Raw genomic sequence first — 21,615 nt, forward strand, 5'->3', positions numbered from 1 at the left:
GGTTAGCAGTCCGGATCAAGATAGAACCGAAGGCAGTAGTCCACTGTGGTCTGGGGATCACTTCAAGCATCAAGTCAACACACTGGACACTCGTGTTGACGCCACCAACCTTATCACCAACACCATCAACCTCATTATCATTGACATCACCAATCTCATCACCAACACCATCAACCTCATCATCATCAACACTCACACCAGACCTTGGTGTCATCATAACATTGATATTGATTGTGCTGAGCTACCCCTGAATGGAGTGTCCACAGAGGTCAGCCGAAACCTACGATAGTATATACAACGAATGCCACCTGCTGTCACTGCACAACTTGATAGTCACCGATACCGAGACAATAGCTGTCGCACAGTTTGATAGTCACCGAGTATCTTGACAGACCGACCTGGGTTTCAGGCGCGAGACCCCTGACAGCATTCTCCATGGCTATGACAAAGATGGCATATGCAAGGGAAACTTTCTCTCCTTTGTATGTGAATGCACTGCAAAGGTCAAGTTCCAGCTGTGACATGTCCGAGCAATCAACTTTGAGTTCCTGGCAAATCCTCTCCCTGAACTCTTTGTGCCGGAGCACAACAGCTACTACTGGTAGCACAATATCAGCATACCTCTTTGTGCATCCCCTCATTGGAGCCAAGCTGCTGTTTGTGCAGGTGTGTATAGGAGTGTAACATGTGTAGCAGGCAACTCCTTTTGGCTTGTCCCTCCTCATCTGATTCTTCACCTGACCAAGGTGAGTTCTGTTGATCTGACCTTCATGCCACTGAGGCATGCATGCCTCAATCAGGGGCCAACACTTGCACGATATGAAGGCATGGTCAGCACCATGCTTTCCAATGCAGCTATGCCGATGACCAAAGAGGTAGCAGAGGGAGCACTGCTTGGACAACTTGTGGAGAAGATCAATGGTGGAGGGGATGTCAACAGGGCTCTTGGCAGCGTTACTTGGATGCTGAGCCAGTGAGCTGAGATCGGCCATGCCCTGCTGATACTGTATCTTCTGCAGAGAAGGAGGTAGAGACATTGCTGCATTGGCTGGACAGAGCAAAGATGAAGCAGCTGAGGCAGTTTGTTGATAATGCTCAGACTTGTCAGACCTTGGAGGTGTGTTGATAGATGTCATTGGCTTTGGCAGAGTCTTTGCATCACCTGCAACACATTGACTGCAGAGGTCACAGAGAGCAAGGTCTGGCTGACTGAGACAGGTGAGGGGCATGCTGTCCATGTAGCTAGAGATAGCTACACATCTGCACACCTTCTCCTTGACATACAGATCAACCTTGTCCTCCAACCATACACCATCATAGACCATCATCACTGCCTTGGCTGGCTGACCACTCCTGCCAGCACATCCTGACTCCTGCACATAGCTGACCATATCATATGCTCCACCCATGTGCACAACCAAGCTGACATGCTGAGGATTGATGCCAGTGCCAATGGCTGTTGTGCCCACCAAGACATGCTTGCTGTTATCCATCTCTGCTGCTGAAGAGGCAAGCCACAACAAGAGGATAGCCTTTTTGTCTGCCTGATCCATTTCTGACCAGATACACTGGCAACTCAGCAACCTGGCTGTAGTCTCGGCAGCTATCCTTGAATGGCAGATGACCATGATGGAGCCATGGGGATGGGATCGGAGAAGCTGCTGCAAGTAAAAGTCCATGGTTGCAGAGGATGGCAGCCATTGAACAGAGTAGGCAATGTTGTTGCAGTTGGTAGCAGCATGGATGATACCAGTGCCATCTTGTGGGAGACAAAGTGCAGCCTTGAAGGTCAACAGGAGGCTTGGCGGCAGGGTGGCAGTGAGGAAGTACTGAGGCACTGGAACAGTGGTGATCAGTTGCTTGATCTTTGCCATTGATGGCTGGAAGGAGTCTTGTGTGATGCAGACATGACACTCATCAAAGAAGATGGCTGCCAGGCACTCTTGCTCCACCATCTCCTGTGCCCAGCTGCCAAAGTGCTCGTTGTAGCAATTCTCTGCAGCCACCAACACAAGCTGACTTCCCTCCACCTTCTTGGCACAGTTGTACCCAGACCACTTGCTTGCAACGATCCCAACAAGCTTGCATTGCTCCAGTAGGTCCTCCATGAGCGCAATGAATGGTACAACCACCACCACCACCGAGGTAGGAGGAAGCCAAAACAGAGGTGTCATGAAGAGTGCAGACTTGCCAGTGCCTGTTGCCATGACAATGATCAGTGGTGACTCACACCTGTGAATGGCATTGAGTGCATATGCCTGCTCCACTGTCTTGGTACAGTGGCTACCGGTGACCTTGAAGAGGGCTTTTCTGACCACAGGAGGTATTACAGCCGAATGGTGGTTCTCGACAACAGGAGGGATGATGTTTGCAAGGGAAGCAGATGGCTTCTCCTCCACCTTTCTCCTGATGTGCCAGACATCTTCCTCCAACTTGTCCAACTTGTGCTTGAGATCCACAGGCAAGGCAGCATTGACACATGCAGAGCCTGCCTGAGGAGGTGCTGCTGCATCCAATGGCTGCACAGCATCCTGGTAGTGTGAAGCCAGACACCAGAATGCATGCCACCTCTTGGAGACAGAGAGCATACAATCCAAGCTCTCCTGTGTCAGTTCAAGTAGCATGCTGCTGTCCAGACCATAGTGCTGCTGAGCAGTAGATGTGGAGTGACCAGCTTGCAAGTCGTGAGAATGGTCAGCATACTCCTCTGAGGGAAGGCCAGGCCGGATGAGCACCTTGTCAATGCTGACTGACAGCTGCCACCAGTTGTGTATGTGGAGAGAACTTGCTGATGGGCCAACAAACTCCTGACAAAGACTCTGTAATGTCTTGCTGATGTCATTGGTCTGCCATGGCTGACCCCTGTGATTGACAAGGAGGAGAGCACTTGGCTCCTGTGCAACTTCTACCGAGTTGAAGAGGAGGTGCAGGAAAGGCACTACCTCCATGATGTAAAAGAGCACCAGCTGGCCAACAGCATGAGGGAGGAAGCGAGGGATGAGCTTGGATGGACCTTTGCCCTTGTTGCTGGCAAGCACAGTGACAAAGTGACCATCAGCAAGGAAGAGGTTGCGCTGGCTGACCAATGTGTTGGTGTGCTGCAGCTTGACCAGCTCTGTGCCTCTTGCCGGCAGACCACTGGTGAGCTCAATGAGCACAGCAAGGAGCTTGTTGAACTCGTTGTGAAGGGCAAAGTAGGCATGGGCAGCAGCCATGTCAAACTCTGGCTCTGCTGAGCAAGTATCAAGGAGTGGTTGATGCTGAGGAAAGCCTTTGAGAGCCTGACGGAGGCAAAAGGTGCCAGTATCTTGCTTTGTAGCAGTAACAAAGCTGTAGCCTGGCTCCCTGTTGCAGAAGTGGTCCTTGTATGTAGACAGATCCACATGCTCAGACAAGGCACCATCCTTCAGCAGCAGCTGCTCCAACAGAGAGGTGGCACAGTCCAAGGTGCCTTGGACAAGGGTGTGAAGGCAGCTGATCTTGATTGTGTTGGTGCCATAAGTCACCAGCTTCCTATCCTCAGACCACTGGAAGTAGAGGCTGCTGCCATCATCCTTAGCCAGCTTGGTCCCATAGCAGAGAAGGGATTGCAGATGAGCACTTGCCGAGTAGCTGTTGTTGAACAGGTAACGCTTCATAACTGCTTGAACCCCCTTGTTGATCTCTGGGACTGGCTTGCCAATGAGAGTGCCATGCTCTGGGTGGAGAAGGTGGTGATGCATCACTGCACGGAATGCAAACTCCAAGTTGACCAGGATCGAGGTTGCTGTATTGACCGGCTTGGATGTGCCATCAGGAGAGAGGCAGAGGTGGAGGAAGGTGCATAGCAGAGGAAGACATTCCAGCTCACCATAGGCAGGAGGATCTTGGGTGATGAGGTAGACACTGATCAACTGGATGCCACTAAATGCTTGCAAAACCACATCAGGATGCATGGAGACATCAACATCCAGATTGGGATCATGGAAGAGGTCCTGAAGGTCCTCGAAGAGCCCTGCAAGCTGTTCACTGATGCCAAGGTGTGCATCCTGATCATCATCACCATAGTAGCCAAGAACCTTGCCATCTAGCATGACATGAGCCAGCATGGTGATGAGCATTGCCCAGCAGTCAGCACGCTTGATGACTGTGGGTTGATCAAGGGAGTATGGATGGCTAGGGGTGTCGTCAAAGGCATGGAAGGTTTGCTGCACCTGGCAGCCAGATTGAAGAAGTGCCTCCATCCACTGCTGTGTACACTGTTGTGTCATGCCAAGCAGCCAGTGAAGGAAGTCCTGGTGGGCACCTGGCCACTTGTGAGGGTTGCAGCCAAGGGAACCAATGGCTGCCACTGGCTTGCCAGCCCAGTACTCCTGCCAGCCTAGCTGCTTGAGCCATGGGCTGAGATTGCCAGTCACAGTTCATGGTTGAATGCCCTCCATGTCCAGATCTGCCTTTGCCATTAGCTCTGCATCCTTGGCAAAGAATGCTTCCAGCTGCTCCTTGAAAGCTGTGTCCTCCTCTGTGTTGATGTTGGTGTTGATGTTGAAGGCAACAGGAGGGGGTGTAGGCTCAAGCTTGCTGTTGAAGACCCACACATAGCAGGTGAAGGGACCACTGGTGAAGATGGGCTGAATGAGAACAGGGTGGATGACAGAAGCCTTGCCATCATGGCTGCTGCGCTGGTGCTTGTATGCAGAGGAGCTCGACTTGACAGCATACTCGCAGATACTGCAACAGTAGCCATCAAATGTATCAAGCTCCTTGATGAGGTTGATGGGGAGTAGATTGGTGTTGATGCTGACAGTAGCAGGGCTGACAAGGTTGAGAGTAAGGAGTGTCTCCTCCAACAGCTTGATGCCAGTCTTGGTGAGTGGATGATGGTGGGACTTGAGGTGCTGAGACACATTGGCATAGGTTGGGATGAGCGGCAGGTGGTGAGTGCACTCAGGGCGAGTGCAGAGGAGAAGAGAAGGGTGCTGGAGGAGGCGGAGGCAGAAGCTGCAAAGCTGGTTGGCAACCTTCAGATCAACTGGAGCAGCAAGAGCAGTCTGGTTGGCAGCAGGGAGCAGCAAAGTGCTGTTGATGACAAGGAGAGCATAGATAGCACAAGTGACGTCAGTTGATGCTGATCAAGAAGATACACTGGAGAGAGAAGCAGTGTACATACAAGTCATCATCACTGTCAATGGCATCAGAAGGAGTGAGGTCATCAGCTACTGGAGATGGGAAAGCATCATCAGGGTTTGAAAGAGCATTGGCGCTGTGCATTGCAAGGTTCTTGATGATGGCAAGAGGAACTTGGCTTTCAGTGAAGGGGTTGATGCTGCTACTGTGACAGTGACAGCAAAGCTCAGTAAGAGACAGAGACTGGTCAGTTGGAGATCAATAGGAACAGGCAAAGGAAGAGGATAATAGCATGTACCTGACTGCAGCAGCAGTGTTGATGCTGGCACCAATGGAGATGGAAGATGATTGAGACATTGTAGATTGTGGTTGGTGTTAGCGGCAAGAAGAGCTAGATGTTGCTGGTGTGGTATGGTGCTGAGAGATGTGAGCATTGAGGAGACTTGCCATAGCTGTGAAAGAGGGCTGGTATATATGCTAATGCTGAGGAGCTCAGGTGTTGGCAACGACAAAGTCAAAGGATGCATGTGCAGACACACACACAATGATGATGGGGAACAACAACATTGGATTGCTGAGTGTGGGAATAGAGTACAGGCAGTGATGTGAAAGGTGATGTGCAACAAAGCAATGATGAGAACAAAGGGTTGAAGATCAACTAAGGATTGATGATGAGCAAAGGCCTGGAGGAAACAAGTGGCAATGGTGATGTGTGGTGATGGTGAGAAAAGCAGCAGTGGCAAGAACAAAGGGGTGAGAGCATAAAGGACAAAGGTGTGAGAGTGTAAGAACAAAGGCTGATGATGTCGACAAAGGTGTGAGAGTGTAAGAACAAAGGTTAATGATGTCGACAAAGGTGTGAGAGCATAAAGGACAAAGGCTGATGATGTTGACAAAGGTGTTGCAAGGCTGATTGGTAGTGAGGTGTGAGCGTGAGAGAGAAATGATGTCGACAAAGGTGCTGTAAGGCTGAGCAGTAGTGAGGTGTGAGCATGAGAGAGAACAACAGCTGATGAAGACAAGTGGTGATTATGTTGTGCAGTGATGATGAGAAGTAGTGGCAGCAAGAACAAAGGTCTAAGAGTGCAAAGGAGGCTGATGATGTTGACAAAGGTGTTGTAAGGCTGAGTAGTTGTGGGGTGTAAGTGCAAGTGTTGTCCTGGAGCTCTGCATTGCTCTTGAGCTGTGCATTGCTCAAATTGCGCTGCTCCAGCTGTGAGTGCGTTGCACCAGCTGTGAGTGCGTTGCTCTTGAACAGTGCGTTGCTCTCAAGCAGTGCATTGCTCTTGAGCTGTGTGTTGCTCTCGAACAGTGTGTTGTTCTCGAGCAGTGCGTTGCTCTTGAGCTGTGCGTTGCTCTCGAACAGTGCGTTGCTCTCGAACAGTGTGTTGCTCTCAAACAGTGCATTGCTCTCGAGCTGTGCGCTGCTCAGATTGTGTTGCTCCAGCAGAGTGTGCATTGCTCCAGCTGTGAGTGCGTTGCTCCAGCTGTGCGTTGCTCAATTTGCGCTGCTCCAGCGAAAATAAATTTGTTTGCATTGCAGCACTTGAGCAGTGTAAATTTCGAGTGCGTTGGGGGTCAACGCAGTCGCGTGAATTTCGAATTTGGCGGAGCGCAATTGTGCGTTGCCCGCAAGCAAGACACACCGGCTAGGGCTAGGGCTAGGGTCAGGCACTTCACCAGAGGACATGTCAAGTTCAGAATTAGTTGGATTTTCCATCTGCATGTCCTCTGGCTCTGATGCCTGTGCCTGTGCCTCTGCCTGTGCCTCGGCCATCACATAGTCCAAGTTATCCTCCACAAGTGCTAGAGGCAATTCCTCTGAGTCTGCCATGCTAGGCTCAGCCTCTGGAATTGAATTCAAATTTGAATTCTCCTCTGCAAGGATGGCAGGATCCAACACATCCAGGAAAGATTCACACTGCATGTCTGCTGCAGGCCCAGGCTCTGGACTTACCACATCATGAGATTGCTGAGTTGAAATTGCAGGCATAGGTTCCACCTGAGTCTGCTGTGTGTTCTCACCTTGGCATTTGCAGATGCCTTGGTGTTTGCATAGTGCTGCCACATTCATGACCACCTGTCCACAAAAGCATGCAACAAGTCCAACAGCAGCTGCAGCATCCTGACTGACTGCAATGCCCTTGTGCACCTTATGCAAATGGTTGGTGATGTTGCTTTCAGCATAAGCATAGCTGCACACTGGACAGGTGATTGGTGGCATGGCTGGAATAGTAGTTGACAAGTGTGTGGTAGACCATGTTCCTGTGTTGCTGCAACATCAAATTAGAATTGGACTGTTTTCCAGACTGTAGTTGACTGTCTTCCATTTCAATTGGACCATCTTTGATCTGTAGCTGACTGTCTTCCCAGCTCAGTGCACACAGAAAATCAACTTTGTATTGGACCTTTGAAATGGACTATCTTGAATTTTGAAGTGGACCATCTTCCAGGAGGGCAAGATGCGTCTGCCCCACGGCCGGACGCCCTTAGAACCCTAACCCCCCTGGAGATGCCATCAAGGGGGGAGTTAAAGATATGTTGGCATTCCAAATGGGATTCATGAGTTTTAACCGAGACATCAAGGAACTGAGATCATGCATAGTGTCATGGGCCTGGATGCTCAAGAAGCAGGAGGGTCACTGGTTCATATGGAAGGAGCACAGGTATCGAAGATCTAGTTGATACCAGTAGAGAGCATGGTCGTAGTGCAGTCTCCATGGAGACCATGGACTCCTATGGACTCACATGCAAAGGAGAACCAAGCCACATGTGAGGAGGGCCAGGCACAGCCACAAGGAGGACCAAGCTTAAGGAGCAGGTGCAGCCACGAAGAGGACCAAGCTCAGATGGTTACCACTCAGGGGCTCGAGAGACAAGAGTCATAGGACACCAGCAAGCAGGTCCTGAGGAAGAGGAGCAGTGTCAAGGGAGTCGACACCAGGTCATGAGGAGGAGGAGCAGTGTCGAAGGAGTCGACACCAGGTCATGAGGAGGAGGAGCAGTGTCGAAGGAGTCAACACCACTCAAGAGGCACAGGGGTGCCAAGCAGGAGAGGCCCCTGAGCAGTACTCGATGAAGAGGGTACTCTCTGGAGAGAGAGCAGGAGCAGCATCGCTGGCGATGCTGTGAAGAGGTATATAACCATGCTTTCTCATCATCATAGGTCGAGTGGATCCTCATCCACTCTACTCACCATAACTAGTTATCACTTCAGCATAAGTATATATTAGTTTCAGTCAGCATAGCAGCAATCTATCAAGGTTGCTCCTCATCGTAGTGTGTGTGTTGTATCACCACTACCTGACGTCCGAAGGCGCCCATAGCAGGTTAGCAGTCCGGATCAAGATAGAACCGAAGGCAGTAGTCCACTGCGGTCTGGGGATCACTTCAAGCATCAAGTCAACACACTGGACACTCATGTTGATGCCACCAACCTTATCACCAACACCATCAACCTCATTATCATTGACATCACCAATCTCATCACCAACACCATCAACCTCATCATCATCAACACTCACACCAGACCTTGGTGTCATCATAACATTGATATTGATCATGCCAAGCTACCCCTGAACGGAGTGTCCACAGAGGTCAGCCAAAACCTATGATAGTATATACAACAAATGCCACCTGCTGTCACTGCGCAACTTGATAGTCACCGATACCGAGACAATAGCTGTTGCACAGTTTGATAGTCACCGAGTATCTCGACAGACCAACCTGGGTTTCAGGCGCGAGACCCCTGACACATAAGTGATGTATACAATGAAGTACATAAGGGTTGCCATAGCAACAGATCAGGAGTACTGCAGAAGGCGACAACTCAGGAGTGCTACAGGATGTGACTCATCTCACCCCAACATGTTCGGAGACAGTGAGAAGGTATATATATGCTCATATAGTCACATTTCATCATAGAAATGATAAGCATTCAAAAAGTCATATGTCTGTGGTAAAGGAGCCTGATCATGGCTCCAAGACAGAGTATAATACCTTGATTATCTTCAATTCTAGGATATCAGAAGCTTTGCGCAATGCGCTCTCATCAATGAGCTTGAGATTGCAAAGGTCCATGCCAGGACACAAAGGTCAATAGGGTCTCGATGTCAACCAATCCTCTGAGTTGCAAGGCACGTTCAAGTGGTGCAGAGACACTGGGGTCTAAGGTTGAGAATGACAACAGAGTATGAACATTGATTGCAAAGAAGTATCTACAGCAGAAAGGCGAGGCCGGCTGTAAACCATGGTTGGCCCAGGCGGAACTCAGGACATGAAAAGTGGCCACTACAAGTACACACGATGTAAGGACGTGGATGGTGTTCGTCGCGCTCTTCCGAAGAAGACGACCGAGACGGTAAGAACGGAAAGCAGACAATTTGACGTGACAATTGGAGGGGTATATGATGGACCAGAGCCGAGAAAGGGGTCTTGACAGACCGACGATGCTTTTGTTGAAAGATGAACACCAGTCATCGGAGTCGACTCGAGTCGAATGCAGGACGGGCCCATTCGAGCAGACCGAAGGAGGAGAAAACCAAAGCTTGGAAACCAAAAGAGATTTGCTTGCATCACCGAGATGCGAATGTCTGCTAGATTGAGGAACAGGGCCGTACTACTTGCGAAAGGGAAACTATTGCTTGCATGGTATCTTGATGTGTTGTATGCGACGAGGCTTGATTGTGACTCTATAAGTGATGCAAAGGTGGATGCAGATTATCGGAACCAGTTGAGAACCACTCGTACAGAGTCAGGCTGAAAAAATCAAGCCGAACAGCGCAATCGTTTAGAAAAACGATCGAGCTGGTAGCTTATATAAACCATGCAAATGCGAGGTAAAAAGGCGAGTCAGATCATGCTGTGATGGTAGGATATACGCTCCATGCTGTCACGACAGAACGGACTCGAGACGAAGGAGAAGGAGGCGAGAAAAATTGTCCGCTATGCTTTTGATGAGATGGGATGAGATAGAAGATGATCGTGCGTTTCGGAGGGGCCAAGAAAAGTATCGAACGGCCAAGAAGCGAGAAACCTGGAAACATAGCTTGATGCCGGCAGTCCAGACCTATGAGCTACAGATCAGGCGACGGCAAGCAGAGAGAGGGCGAGATGTTTACCACCACGACGAGTTACCGCCGTAGCCACCACCGTTGGAGGCGGGGGGAGGGCCGCCGTAAGCAGCAGCTCCACCGTAGCCACCGCCCATTCCACCGCCCATTCCACCGCCAAAACCACCGCCAAAGCCGCGTGCACCGCCGGACGAGGGACCGTTCATGGTACGAGCGTCACGGCTACCGAAGGAAGAAGCACCGCCGCGGCCACGACCACGGCCGCGACCACGGCCCCCATTGCTGCCACCACCGAACATGCTCTCACGAGCAACAGCCTCGAGCCACTGAGGAACCTCCTGGTTAGCCTCCTTGAGGAGCTCGAGAAGGTCGCGGGTGATGTTCTTGTTGCCACGGTTGAAAAAGGCAGTGGCATGACCAGTGTTACCGGCACGACCGGTACGACCGATTCGGTGGACGTAGTCATCAACATCAGAGGGGAGATCGTAATTGACAACGTGGGTGACGTTGGGGATATCGAGACCACGGGCGGCGACAGCAGTGGCGACCATGATGGGAGTCTTTCCGGATCGGAAGAGCTCCAGGGCACGCTCACGTTCACGCTGAGTGCGGTCACCGTGAATCGAGGTGGCGGCGATGTTGGATCGCAAGAGGAAGTCGCTGAGCATGTCGGCCATGCGCTTGGTCTCGACGAAGATGAGGGTGAGACCGCCGCTGGGCATCGAGGCAAGAACATCGAGAAGGACGGAGCGCTTGTCCTCGTCCTCGACGTACTCGATCTTCTGGGTGATGTTCTCAGAGGTGGAACCGACACGGCCGACCGAGAGGAAGACGTACTCCTTGAGGAAGTCCTTGGCGAGGAGCTGAATGTCGCGGGGGAAGGTGGCCGAGAACATGAGAGTCTGACGGTCCATGACACCAGGCATGTCCTCGCCTTCGACGATCCTGCGGATTTGAGGTTCGAAACCCATGTCGAGCATGCGATCAGCCTCGTCGAGCACAAGGAAACGAACGTTGCTGAGGCTGATGCGGCCGCGCTCCATCAAGTCAACGAGACGACCAGGAGTGGCGCAGAGGAGATCACAGCCACGCTCAATCTGACGGAGCTGAGTGCCAATGTCGGCACCACCGTATACGACAGCCGGCTTGACCCAGGCACGGTAGGTGAACTTGCGAGCCTCGTCGTAGATCTGGGAGACGAGCTCACGAGTGGGAGCAAGGATAAGGGTGCTGGGGTATGCCTTTCTGCGACCGTATCCACCCTGTGCCATTTCGGCAGGGGGAGGGGGAGGACCGTGGGTGAAGAGAGCCGAAAGAATGGGGAAGAGGAAACCACCAGTTTTACCGGAACCAGTCTGGGCACAACCCATCAAGTCACGACCGAGCTCGATAATGGGGATCGAGTATTTTTGGACAGGAGTAGGGTTCGTGTAGCGGGCAAGCTTGATGTTTTCGAGGAGATGAGCGTCGATGGGAGGCGAAGTGAATGTAGTAACAGGCTCGGGAACATCGCGACCACTGGCCTCGACGGGGATATCACCGTACTTGTCGAAGTTGATACCCATGCTCTGGTGAAGACCGTCGCCAGCCTCACCGAAGAGCTCCTTTTCGAGACGTGCGTTCTGAGGAGCAGGGACGTGTTGACCGTCCTTCCACTGACCGGAGCCATCGCCGCGTGGACCGGCGCTGTATCCGCCACCGTTGCGGGCACTTCCGTAAACGCCAGAAGCAGCAGGAGCGTCCCAGCCACCGCGAGGAGCGCCACGGCTGACGCTGTTAAAGGCAGCAGGGGCAGCAGGTGCGGCGCCGTTGCTATCACCGTTGCTGTTGTTGAATGCGGCAGGAGCACGAGGGCTGAAAGAAGCTGCGGAAGAGTTGAGCGAAGCGCTCTGCTTTTGGCCACGAAGGTGAGGGGGAACGTAGGCCTTTCGGGGAGGACCGCCAGCGGCACCATTCTGAACAGACATGTTGGAGAATTTGGACTCGATGTCGGCGGTGCCAGCACCGTATTGCTGTGTGTTGTTTTCGTAAGTCATGGTTGGATGATGGTGGCGAGAGGAGGAGGTCCTTGCCGACAACTTGCTTTTATCCAATTGCTCCAACAAAAACAAAACGCTCAGTCGGCGTGTTGTGCGGTCCATGGACTGAGCCTTTGTGCGCTTGGAAAGTCAGCGTCGAAACTCTCGAGGACTGTGTCTGGCTAAGGAAAAGGGGCGCAAATTTTTTCCTCTCTTGTGAAGCGTGAGGGGACAGAATGTGCAATTTCGAAAAAGTAGGGGAATGCTCAGTTTCGAATTCTCTTCTTTGCCGATTTGAATTGGCTCAAGTCCGTGACTGAAGCTGAGGCTGGAAATCGCCGATCGGGAAGATCTGCTCTTCTGCTGGATTTGCCAGCTCGTGCGAGAAAGAGAGAGAGAGAGATTTTGACCACTGTATTTCCTTACGCGACGCGACTCTGAGTCAAGATCGGGAGATGTGTATAGACGATCTAGGCTCGCGAATGTCTTCTCATGTTGAGGTTGGCGGAGCACGACTGAAGACACACACGAGATCCGATGTCAGAATGAATTGCTGGAAGTAGATATGCGATACTATACAAAAAGGAAACGGGACGGGACGTGGAGAGAGACATGCAAATAGACGGTAACACATGGAAAGGACAAACAAAGCAAGGGACAAAGGTGCAAGGGAACAAGATATAAGAAGAAATAGGAACAGAGAAACTTTGGGGAGGGTGGGGAAGGCTCGAGGACAAAGGCGGACACTCCGGTGCGGAAGATGGACGCGATCAGCATATCATGTCATATTCACTACCGCTCTCGTAAAATTCCGACGCAGGACTGTCGTAGCCATTGCCACCGGGATAGCTGACGCAGGAAGGCGTGGAGGGGCCGCTGGGGAAATACGTGCTCGAGTAGATGGAGGACGTCGCCGAGCTCGATCCATTCGACCAGGGAGAAGGCAATGGGGCCGCCGCACAAGGCCCAGGCCTGCCGCGTTCGGCAGAGAGATGAGGGCCTACGCTTCCGCTCCACGTCTCGCGACTGCTGTTCAGTTGCTTGTTAAGGCTGGATCTTGGAGATGACGGTGGTGACGGGCTCGTTTGTGTCAGCACCGGAATCTCGGATGGACCGGTGGGCATATTCTGAAAGCTCATTCGACGCGGCGAACGAGCATCCTGTGCAGATCGGCGGGTAGGTGGAGCAGACGTGGAGCGACTGGGCGACATGGAAGAAGCACGAGCTGCTGCTGCTGCTGTTGCTGCTGCTGCTCTTGTTGCTGCTGCTCTTGTTGCTGCTGGAGTACCGGGCAGAGGTGGTGGTGGCGCCTGACCAAACTTGTTGCGTATCGACAAGGCTTCCGACGAAGCCACACATGGGCGGTTACGCATATAGTGAGGGAGGTTGCGCTGACGCTCTTGCAGACGCTCTCGCTCCTTTTGCTGTCGCAGGCGTGCAGTTGGACTGCCTGCAGATCCTGGGCCTGTGGTCGAGTCCGACTCGGCTCCGCAAGCGCGGGAGGCATTGATGGCAGCGATGCCGGCGTTGTAGGCATTGTAGTTCTCCGGCTTAGTGGTGCCTTCGGTGCCTTCGACCTTCTTGGGCTTGCAAGCAGCGACAGCAGTCCATCTGGCCTCGAGGAGACCCATCTCCATCTTCATGGTCCTCAGCTCTTCCACGTCGGCTGGACTCAGGCGGTTGTTGACAGGACAACTCTTGCGGTCGTACTCGACTGGGCTGTGGGTGCGCAACTCCTGTGGAGGACGGCTGCTGAAGCGCACGGATCGACCGCGAGGAGGATCATGTTCGCAAGAAGACTCTCGTGTCGAAGCCTGGGACGACTGTTGACGGAAACAGGGACGGAGCTTGACGGGAGAAGAGTTGCGACGACTGGATGAGCGTGACAGTCTAGGAGGTGAGAGATCGAGTTCCTCCTTCACGTCGTCCATGCGCTCAGCATGGGCCTTTGACGTCGAGGATTCCGCTTGCGAGCTGATTTGAGATTGATCCAGGATTGTGCGATGGGCTCTTGCACTGGCCACTGCTTCGTAAGCCTTGATGGTTTCGACGCTCTCCTCCAAGCCGGTGGGTGCAGTGGGGTTGCCATTCTCAGCACTGACACATGAACAGAGGGGGGACGGGACAGCAGGCACGGTATCCGAGGGGCTCACGCTACGTGGAGGAGCGAGGGGAGGACCCGAGACTTCGCATGACCATTCCGACGCGCCGCAAGCAAAGGGCGCTTTAGGCATGACGGTAGTGTTGATGCACTCGCCTCCTTCTTCGACAATCTCGGTGATACGACCTTTCTTGATGCGACGAGGACGACGAGCAGCGATCTTGTTGGCGTAGTTGTTGAGCAGCCACTCGCTACGCTTGCGACGGGCATAGTCGGAGGCGGCCGTGCCGTGAGATGCCGGTCGTTGATGGGCTTGACGAGATAAATGCGAAGCAGAGAGACCGAGCGAGTAGGCGCTTGTTGAGAGGTGGTCGTTGTCGCCGCCATGAGAGCTGGCCCGCTCGGAATCCGAGTCAAGATCGATGCCAATGTCGAGAGAGCAAAGGCTGCTGGACTCTTCGTCGCATTCGCTGACGGTTTCGAGTTCAGGCTCGAGGTCAAGATCCTCGATGTCGGCAAGGTCGCCGCGTCGGAAACTGCTCATGCTCGATACACTGCCGGGACTGTCGGTGAGGCCCTCGCTCATGCTTGGACTGGCCGGGACGGCAAGGTAAGCGTCGTAGTTGAGCTGCGAGTCTGTTGAGCTGGAGTTGGTCATGGGAAAGTGGCGACCGTACCGGCTAGCAGGGCTGGTGGAGTAGGAAGCAGATGCTGATTGTGGTATATGAGCGGTATGGGCGAGACGATCGGACGATTTAGAGCTGGGAGTCGGTGGAGGATAGGAAGAGCCGAGAGTAGATTGGCAGGGTGGACGAGAGCTGGATGAAATGGCGAGGCTGCGTAGGCCGGTAGACACAGCTTGGAGACTATCGGGAGGTTCTATGGCACTACTCGACGAGGCAGTATCCTCTGAGCCGGCGGCAGAGGCAGTGAGCGCCGACTCTGAGCGAGATTCGACTATTTGGGACATGATTGAGCGTATGTGGTGTGTGGTGAGAATATAGACAGTAGAGACGAGGAAAAAGTCCAGTGTTGGGTGAGGCGGAGGCTTCTAATGCAATATGAGAGAGCAGATCGACATCGTATCAGCATACAGAAGCTGATGTGTATGTATGGAGGTGCTGATGATGATGTAGGAGGTGCTGATGATGATGTAGGAGGTGCTGATGATGATGCTGTTGTCGAAAGGGGACTAGAGATGGCGAAGCAGTGGTACTCGTTTGAAGTCGAGACAGAGAAAGATGTAGAGAGCGAATAAACTTGCTTCGAAAAGCCAATGCTATGAGAGCAGAAGCATAGCAGCCAAGAGGAAGGAAAGAGTGGGTGCAGCTCGGATAGAGAGTGAGGATGCCTATGGGAGTTGAAGATGAGGAGGAAAGGTAGCGAGATTGTTGCCAAGGGCGGTTAAGATGGCAGTGAAGTGTGAGTTGGGTCGGATGTGGTACAGAGGCAGATCAGTGGAAGAAGCGGTGTTCCTGACGAGATCGCTTCAGAGCGAGCAAGCCTCATACATACAGACAACTGACACTCCAAAGGGCAACGTCGTGTGGGCAGGAGGGTTAAAAGAGATGGTGAGGACAGAGAGTGTACACGAGAGCCAAGAAGAGAGGGCAAGGCAAGAACCGAGTGTTGGTTCGAGTGTTGGTTCGAGGTCTTGTGAGGTGAGGTGAGGTGAGGTGAGGTGAGGTGATGTGATGTGATGTGATGCGATGTGATGGTTCGCTTTCGGTTTGCACTCTCCGACAGACAGTCATTTCGCCGTGTGATGCGAGTTATGAGTGTGGCTTTCCGTTACAGTTCGGCACAACTCTCGTCTCGCCTCGCGCGTGTTTGCTGCCCTTTACCCATTCCTTTGTCCCCCCCCCTCTATAGCTAGCTTCAAATGTCTACACTTTTATCTATGAGTGTAGCCTGAAATGCTTCTGTCGCTCTGCTATGCAATGCGAGAAGGCCGGTAGCCCCTGTGAGCTGTGAGAGAAGGGCAAAGGAACGAGCTTAGAGTGTTGAAATTTAGGGGCGCTGCTGCTGGGCTTGTGTCGTTTTTGTGTGGAGAAACGACGGTCGGTGAATGAATTGTTGCTCACACCAAATTTTGGGCGAAAGGGCCTAAGGAGAGGTTTGGACTTGGGCACAGGGTAACAAGGCACAGGGCTCCAGTGCCGCTCTTGCTGCGGTGTGGTGTCCAAGGCTGTGAGAGGTAGAGGCAGAAAGACTGCTGTCACGGCACCATTCGAGGGTGTGACGACGAATTCCTAGACCGAAACTCTCGCGAATGCCGTGCTACATTGCAAACACTGCTCAGACGGCAGCGGTCCTTACACGTAGACATCCGCTTCTGTCTCTCTTGTTTCGTGCAGAAGGAGGGAGCGAGCTGTAACTGATGCGATTCGGTCGATTCTATTCCTATCTAGCTGTGAATTCAGCACCATCGATCTCTCGATGCTGTCACGGCTGATGCCAGTCAAAGGCGACAAGCTTATTGGCAGTGTCGAGCGACAGCAAGGCTTGTTTATCGCGACACATGTAGTGGCAGCATACAGACTGATAAGCAGCCAAATATGCAGTCAATTAAACGCAATGCCAGAGGAGAACCACGGGAAGAACAGACCGTCAAGACCGTTATGACCAGCTGTGTATGATAGGCTTTGATCCCAGCCTCTCGGGCAGAGTTTAGTCAATCGAAAGCTTCACCGCAATGTCAGCACGTTGCGGCCAACTGTCATCCGCTATAACTTAGCCAGCAAGAAGAGCAAGGCAGATTCTTCGATCGCCCCGATGTCTCAATGAGGAACAAGGGTGAGAATGCGGCTCTCGGCTCAGCTCAGCTGATGGAACACGTCGATCCCGCGCCCATCGAGCCCATACAACACGTCAAAGATAAAGCTTGGTCCTTCGCCGCCTCTCAGCTAGAGTCTTCAACCAACTGATGGATTGCGTTGCTCCTAGCTTCAGAGGCGCACTTGCCGAAATTATGAGACCACCCAACACTCTCTTGCAGTGTCCCCGCTCGTCTGGTCTATAAACTCTGTTCTATCGTTCACAACGTGTCATTCTCTCGTCCCGCTCGAGCGTCAACGTGTTCCAACTGGGGTCAGGTCTTGCGAATTGTCCATATGTGGTGCACACAAAGTCAAGCGCGATGGTGTCAAGTCCAAGCTTAGGGCAGAGGGTGTGGGCAATCGGGTACCATGCTCAACCCTCGACCCCTAGCCGAAGGATGTGCAAAGCCTAGCGCGCGCATAGAATCAGCATCTCAGACAAGGTCATGAGGTTTCTGGGCATCCTCGCGATTCATATGAGGCAAGACAAGCTGAATTTCAAATGTACAACGCCCCGCCTCTTGGTCAGAGAAAGACAGACACACGTATATCCGGATCGCTATCTCGCCTCTGTGATCCTCGATCCGTTCGCTGTTGACGTCGCTTGCTCGCTCGATGTTGTCAAAGCGACTTACTACATGACAAACAAAGTATCGAGATGAGCATGGTCCTTTTCAGCTTCTCCCAGAAATCGAAAAAAGCTTGACAGATCGGGGTGGTCACTTAGCTAGATAGCAGTTTCCCGCGTCACCGAGAGTATGTTTAGATGCTCTCTCTGATCGCTCGAAGGGTTAATTGCATACTGACTTGCACTTTCCGCACGCCTGTGCCATGACAAGCTGGCGCTGTTGCTGCAAGGAAGCCAGATTGTGACTGGTATATGCAGAGGCCGATTCGGAGGTTGTTAGACCGCAATATCTCACTCCACGGTTCACTGCTGAAAAAGAAAAATATAAAGACTGGAATCACGTGTGGAATAGCATCGGCCGAACATAAATTCAGGCAGAACAGCAGTCTTCGATATTTAGAATATTGTGGCCAGTCGCAAGAGGCAGGAGACAGCAGGAGACAGGTTCCTGAGCAGACATGCAGTCGTCCGAGTACAGTCAAGCCAAGCCAAGCAAGCAGGCAAGCTTACCGTCTCGCTCAGGGTTGGCAACTCCGGAGCTTCGCAAGCTGAGCGTGCAAACCTCAAATCAAGTTGAACTTCACCCTCTTCGTCACGATCATCCATCAAGATCAACAGCATCGTACTATAGTCAACATGGCGGAATCCAGCAAAGCAATCAATCCTATGAAGGTTCGTATCAGTAGCACGCCAATGCCGACACTACTTCAGCATACATTGCATCATTGCATCTGCAATTCCCGGCTACACTTTGTCATGACGCTGCCCCATTCATAATCATATCAACAATCGACCCGACGCAGCACCTTGTTCTCCACCCTTCTCGTACACCGGACTGTATACACATCCCAGCATGCGTCACCAACCGCCACCGTTCTCACGCAAGCAAGGCGAAGACCAGCACCTCGCAATTTGCAACATACCTTGGACGCACAATATGCCCACAGATCATTGCAGTCACGATTTTATCGGTTGTAGAAGCACTTGGAAACACCGCCTTACAGGCTCACCGCATCAGAAGCCGGAAGGAAGTTAAAGTCGGTCGTGATTGACTTTTACGTCATGCATTGCAAGCTCAGCCCAGTAGTCCAACAAAAAAGGTATCCATGGTGGAAAAAATGTCAAGTCGAGCCATGACCACTGCAGATCGATACGGATGCTGCAGGATTGGTGGCATGTCCACAGTGGTAGATCCGTGTCATGGCTCAGGGATGCAGTTGGTGACACGAGCATCTGCGGCCTCCTTAGGGTCTCTGCTCTCCGTCGCAACAGCGTATTGTCGGCCAAGACTCCAACCTGCCATGCTCTCTAGTAGCCATGGCTCCATTTTCAACGACGACTTCACCTTTGCAGCCTCAACCTAGACGTTTCCACTTTCGACGCATCATTATCACAATCACAGCCAGTAGCTTTCCTTCCGCAATCCCATCGACAGACAACAGAGTACAGCCGGTTCTTTGCAGATAGCGTGATCTCACACAGTGCCCACGGTGAACTGCGTGCTGACCATTTCTTCTCCTTATCTCCAACAACTTCACACTGCGACCATCTACAGGAGCTCAAGGTCGACAAGCTCGTCGTCAACATCTCCGTCGGTGAGTCGGGTGACAGACTCACCCGTGCCACCAAGGTGCTTGAACAGCTCACTGGTCAGACCCCCGTTACCAGCAAGGCCCGTTACACCCTCCGTGGTTTCGGTATCCGCCGTAACGAGAAGATCGCCTGCCACGTCACGATCCGCGGTCCCAAGGCCGAGGAGATCATCGAGCGTGGTCTTAAGGTCAAGGAGTACGAGCTCCGCCGCCGCAACTTCTCCGACACCGGTAACTTCGGTTTCGGTATCACCGAGCACATTGACTTGGGTATCAAGTACGACCCCTCGATCGGTATTTTCGGTATGGACTTCTTTGTCTGCATGACCCGTGCCGGTGCCCGTGTCGCACGACGAAAGCAGCGTGTCTCGCGTGTCGGCGCCCCTCACCGTGTCAAGAAGGAGGAGACCGCCGCTTGGTTCAAGCAGCGATTCGACGGTATCATCATGCGCTAAATCCTCTCGACCCTTGGATCCAGCGTCTTGCATGTTTCACCGTTTCCGTTCCTTCCAATCTCGACATCCACAGGCTTTCTCGGCCACCATACTCATCTCTGATCACATACATACTCATCTCTGATCACATACATACATCGGGCGCTGTAAAGCTTACCCGTTCACCCCATTTGTTGTACTAAAAGCACACACCTCAGCACACGCCCACGCATATACATGTTATTCGCATATCGCGATTTGCAATAGCATGAAAAATTGACTCTCACACGAGCTCAGCTTCTTGTCATCTCATTCGCCGATTGCAGATCTTGTGATACAGCGCAATCTACCCTGAGCTTGAGCTTTGATTGTCAGAGATGGCATTGTGGCTACTCACCGGGTCGTAATGACAGCAAGCATGTTTTTTTTAGTCAACTGGCTCTATGTAGAATTGGTGAGTTTTTCCTGGTCTGATTTTAAATGGCGAATTTAAGCCTTTCAGGGTTATTTGAGACTTGACTTTGTGATTCCGTGTAACAGCGTATGACCTTTTTTTTTTTTTCAGTTTTGCTATCACGATTGCCTCATAGCTTTGCTATCAGCCGGTGCCTCTTACTCGCACATCAATATCAAATGGAGTTTATTACTCAGTAGCTGGTCGATTTCAACAGGTCATTAGTCTGGTGAGACTGAAGCGAAACGAAAATGTCTTCCAATTGGATCCTCAGCAATACAATTGATTTGCGGTTGAATCCAAGAATACTCGACAGGCGATGAGGAGTGTTGGGCCATCGCCAACTTCTCACGCATACTTATAAGGGCCACCTTTCTCGAGACCTCGCTTGAAGGCAGGTCGTGCATGAATCTTGTCCACATAGGTCTTGATCGGTGCTGGGAGGTTCGAGATACGCCCAGAAAGAGCAGCCTCGAGCGGGAAAGCCATCTGGAAGTCGGCAGCGGTAGGGTTGCCATCCTTGTCACCGCCGGCGAACCAGTCGTTGCCCGAATTGCATTTCTTGACGAGCTCATCGGCGACAAAGTCGGTTTTGCGCTTGAGGTCTGGGTCGATGAACGCCGAGTTGACATTGTTGACGATGGCATTGCCGATAGGTCGCACGAAGAATGGCATCTTGGCAGGAATCATGCTGAAGACTAGCTTCATGACGAGCATTGGCATAAGGGAGCCTTCGGCAAAGTGGTTGTAGAAGACATCGTCTTCGATTCGCTCTGAATCCTTAGGTACGAAGCGTCCCTGGCCGTAGTTGCGGATGAGGTAGTCAACAATGGCTCCGGATTCAGCGATGACCTTGTTCTTGCCATTGTTGGTATCCGTGATGAGTGGCGACTTGCCTGTTGGGTGGACCTCGAGAAGTTCAGGTGGGGCAACGCCCTGTGGAGTGCGTGCGTAGTGTTTGATCTCGTATTCAATGCCCATCTCCTCGAGCAACCAGAGGATGCGTTGGGAGCGTGAGTTGTTGAGATGATGAACGATGATTGTCATGTTTTCACTTGAGCTCGTGCTAAGAGTGATGATGATGGTGTTTTGGCTTGAAAGAAAAACAAGACCAGCTGCCGAGATGGGGATGTGGTCGGCTTCATTGACTGGCCGGAGGCCGTTGCAAGTGGAGAAATAAGCAGACGTGTTAGGCCGTATGTCTATTGACAGCATTTCAGAACGAAATTGTCACTCACCTTTAGTCAGCCAAGCTGCTGAGCTGGGTCTAGGTGGAGGATTCGCTGGTAGTGCTGAGTCGAATTGATTTGCCAGAGGATGTCGCCGGAGGTTCAGGGAAGCAAATCGTTCTCAAACCGCTCTTGACGAAGGCGAGGAGGTGACATGGGGGA

The 21,615-nt window shown here is 52.2% G+C and overlaps 5 protein-coding genes across 5 annotated transcripts; 1 reads left to right on the forward strand and 4 right to left on the reverse strand.

The window, feature by feature from the left end:
* Window positions 1-954: 954 nt before the first annotated feature.
* UHO2_04605 (uncharacterized protein) lies at window positions 955-4,088 on the reverse strand (the record flags this gene model as incomplete). The annotated part of the gene is made up of 2 exons (XM_041554421.1): window positions 955-1,013; window positions 1,211-4,088. 2 exons carry the CDS (start codon window positions 4,086-4,088, stop codon window positions 955-957), a joined length of 2,937 nt encoding a protein of 978 aa, XP_041410355.1.
* A 6,134-nt stretch (window positions 4,089-10,222) lies between these two features.
* Window positions 10,223-12,214, reverse strand: UHO2_04606 (putative DED1 - ATP-dependent RNA helicase; the record flags this gene model as incomplete). The annotated part of the gene is made up of 1 exon (XM_041554422.1): window positions 10,223-12,214. The coding sequence occupies one exon, from the start codon at window positions 12,212-12,214 to the stop codon at window positions 10,223-10,225; it is 1,992 nt and encodes a 663-aa protein (XP_041410356.1).
* A 752-nt stretch (window positions 12,215-12,966) lies between these two features.
* On the reverse strand, window positions 12,967-15,267 carry UHO2_04607 (uncharacterized protein; the record flags this gene model as incomplete). Its single annotated transcript, XM_041554423.1, has 1 exon — window positions 12,967-15,267. One exon carries the CDS (start codon window positions 15,265-15,267, stop codon window positions 12,967-12,969), a length of 2,301 nt encoding a protein of 766 aa, XP_041410357.1.
* A 3,113-nt stretch (window positions 15,268-18,380) lies between these two features.
* On the forward strand, window positions 18,381-19,791 carry UHO2_04608 (putative RPL11B - ribosomal protein L11; the record flags this gene model as incomplete). The annotated part of the gene is made up of 2 exons (XM_041554424.1): window positions 18,381-18,416; window positions 19,300-19,791. The coding sequence occupies 2 exons, from the start codon at window positions 18,381-18,383 to the stop codon at window positions 19,789-19,791; spliced, it is 528 nt and encodes a 175-aa protein (XP_041410358.1).
* Window positions 19,792-20,572: 781 nt separating this feature from the next.
* Window positions 20,573-21,271, reverse strand: UHO2_04609 (uncharacterized protein; the record flags this gene model as incomplete). The annotated part of the gene is made up of 1 exon (XM_041554425.1): window positions 20,573-21,271. One exon carries the CDS (start codon window positions 21,269-21,271, stop codon window positions 20,573-20,575), a length of 699 nt encoding a protein of 232 aa, XP_041410359.1.
* Window positions 21,272-21,615: the final 344 nt, after the last annotated feature.

This window comes from Ustilago hordei (assembly GCF_900519145.1).
Source record: "Ustilago hordei strain Uho2 genome assembly, contig: UHO2_contig_10, whole genome shotgun sequence".
NCBI lineage: Eukaryota > Fungi > Basidiomycota > Ustilaginomycetes > Ustilaginales > Ustilaginaceae > Ustilago > Ustilago hordei.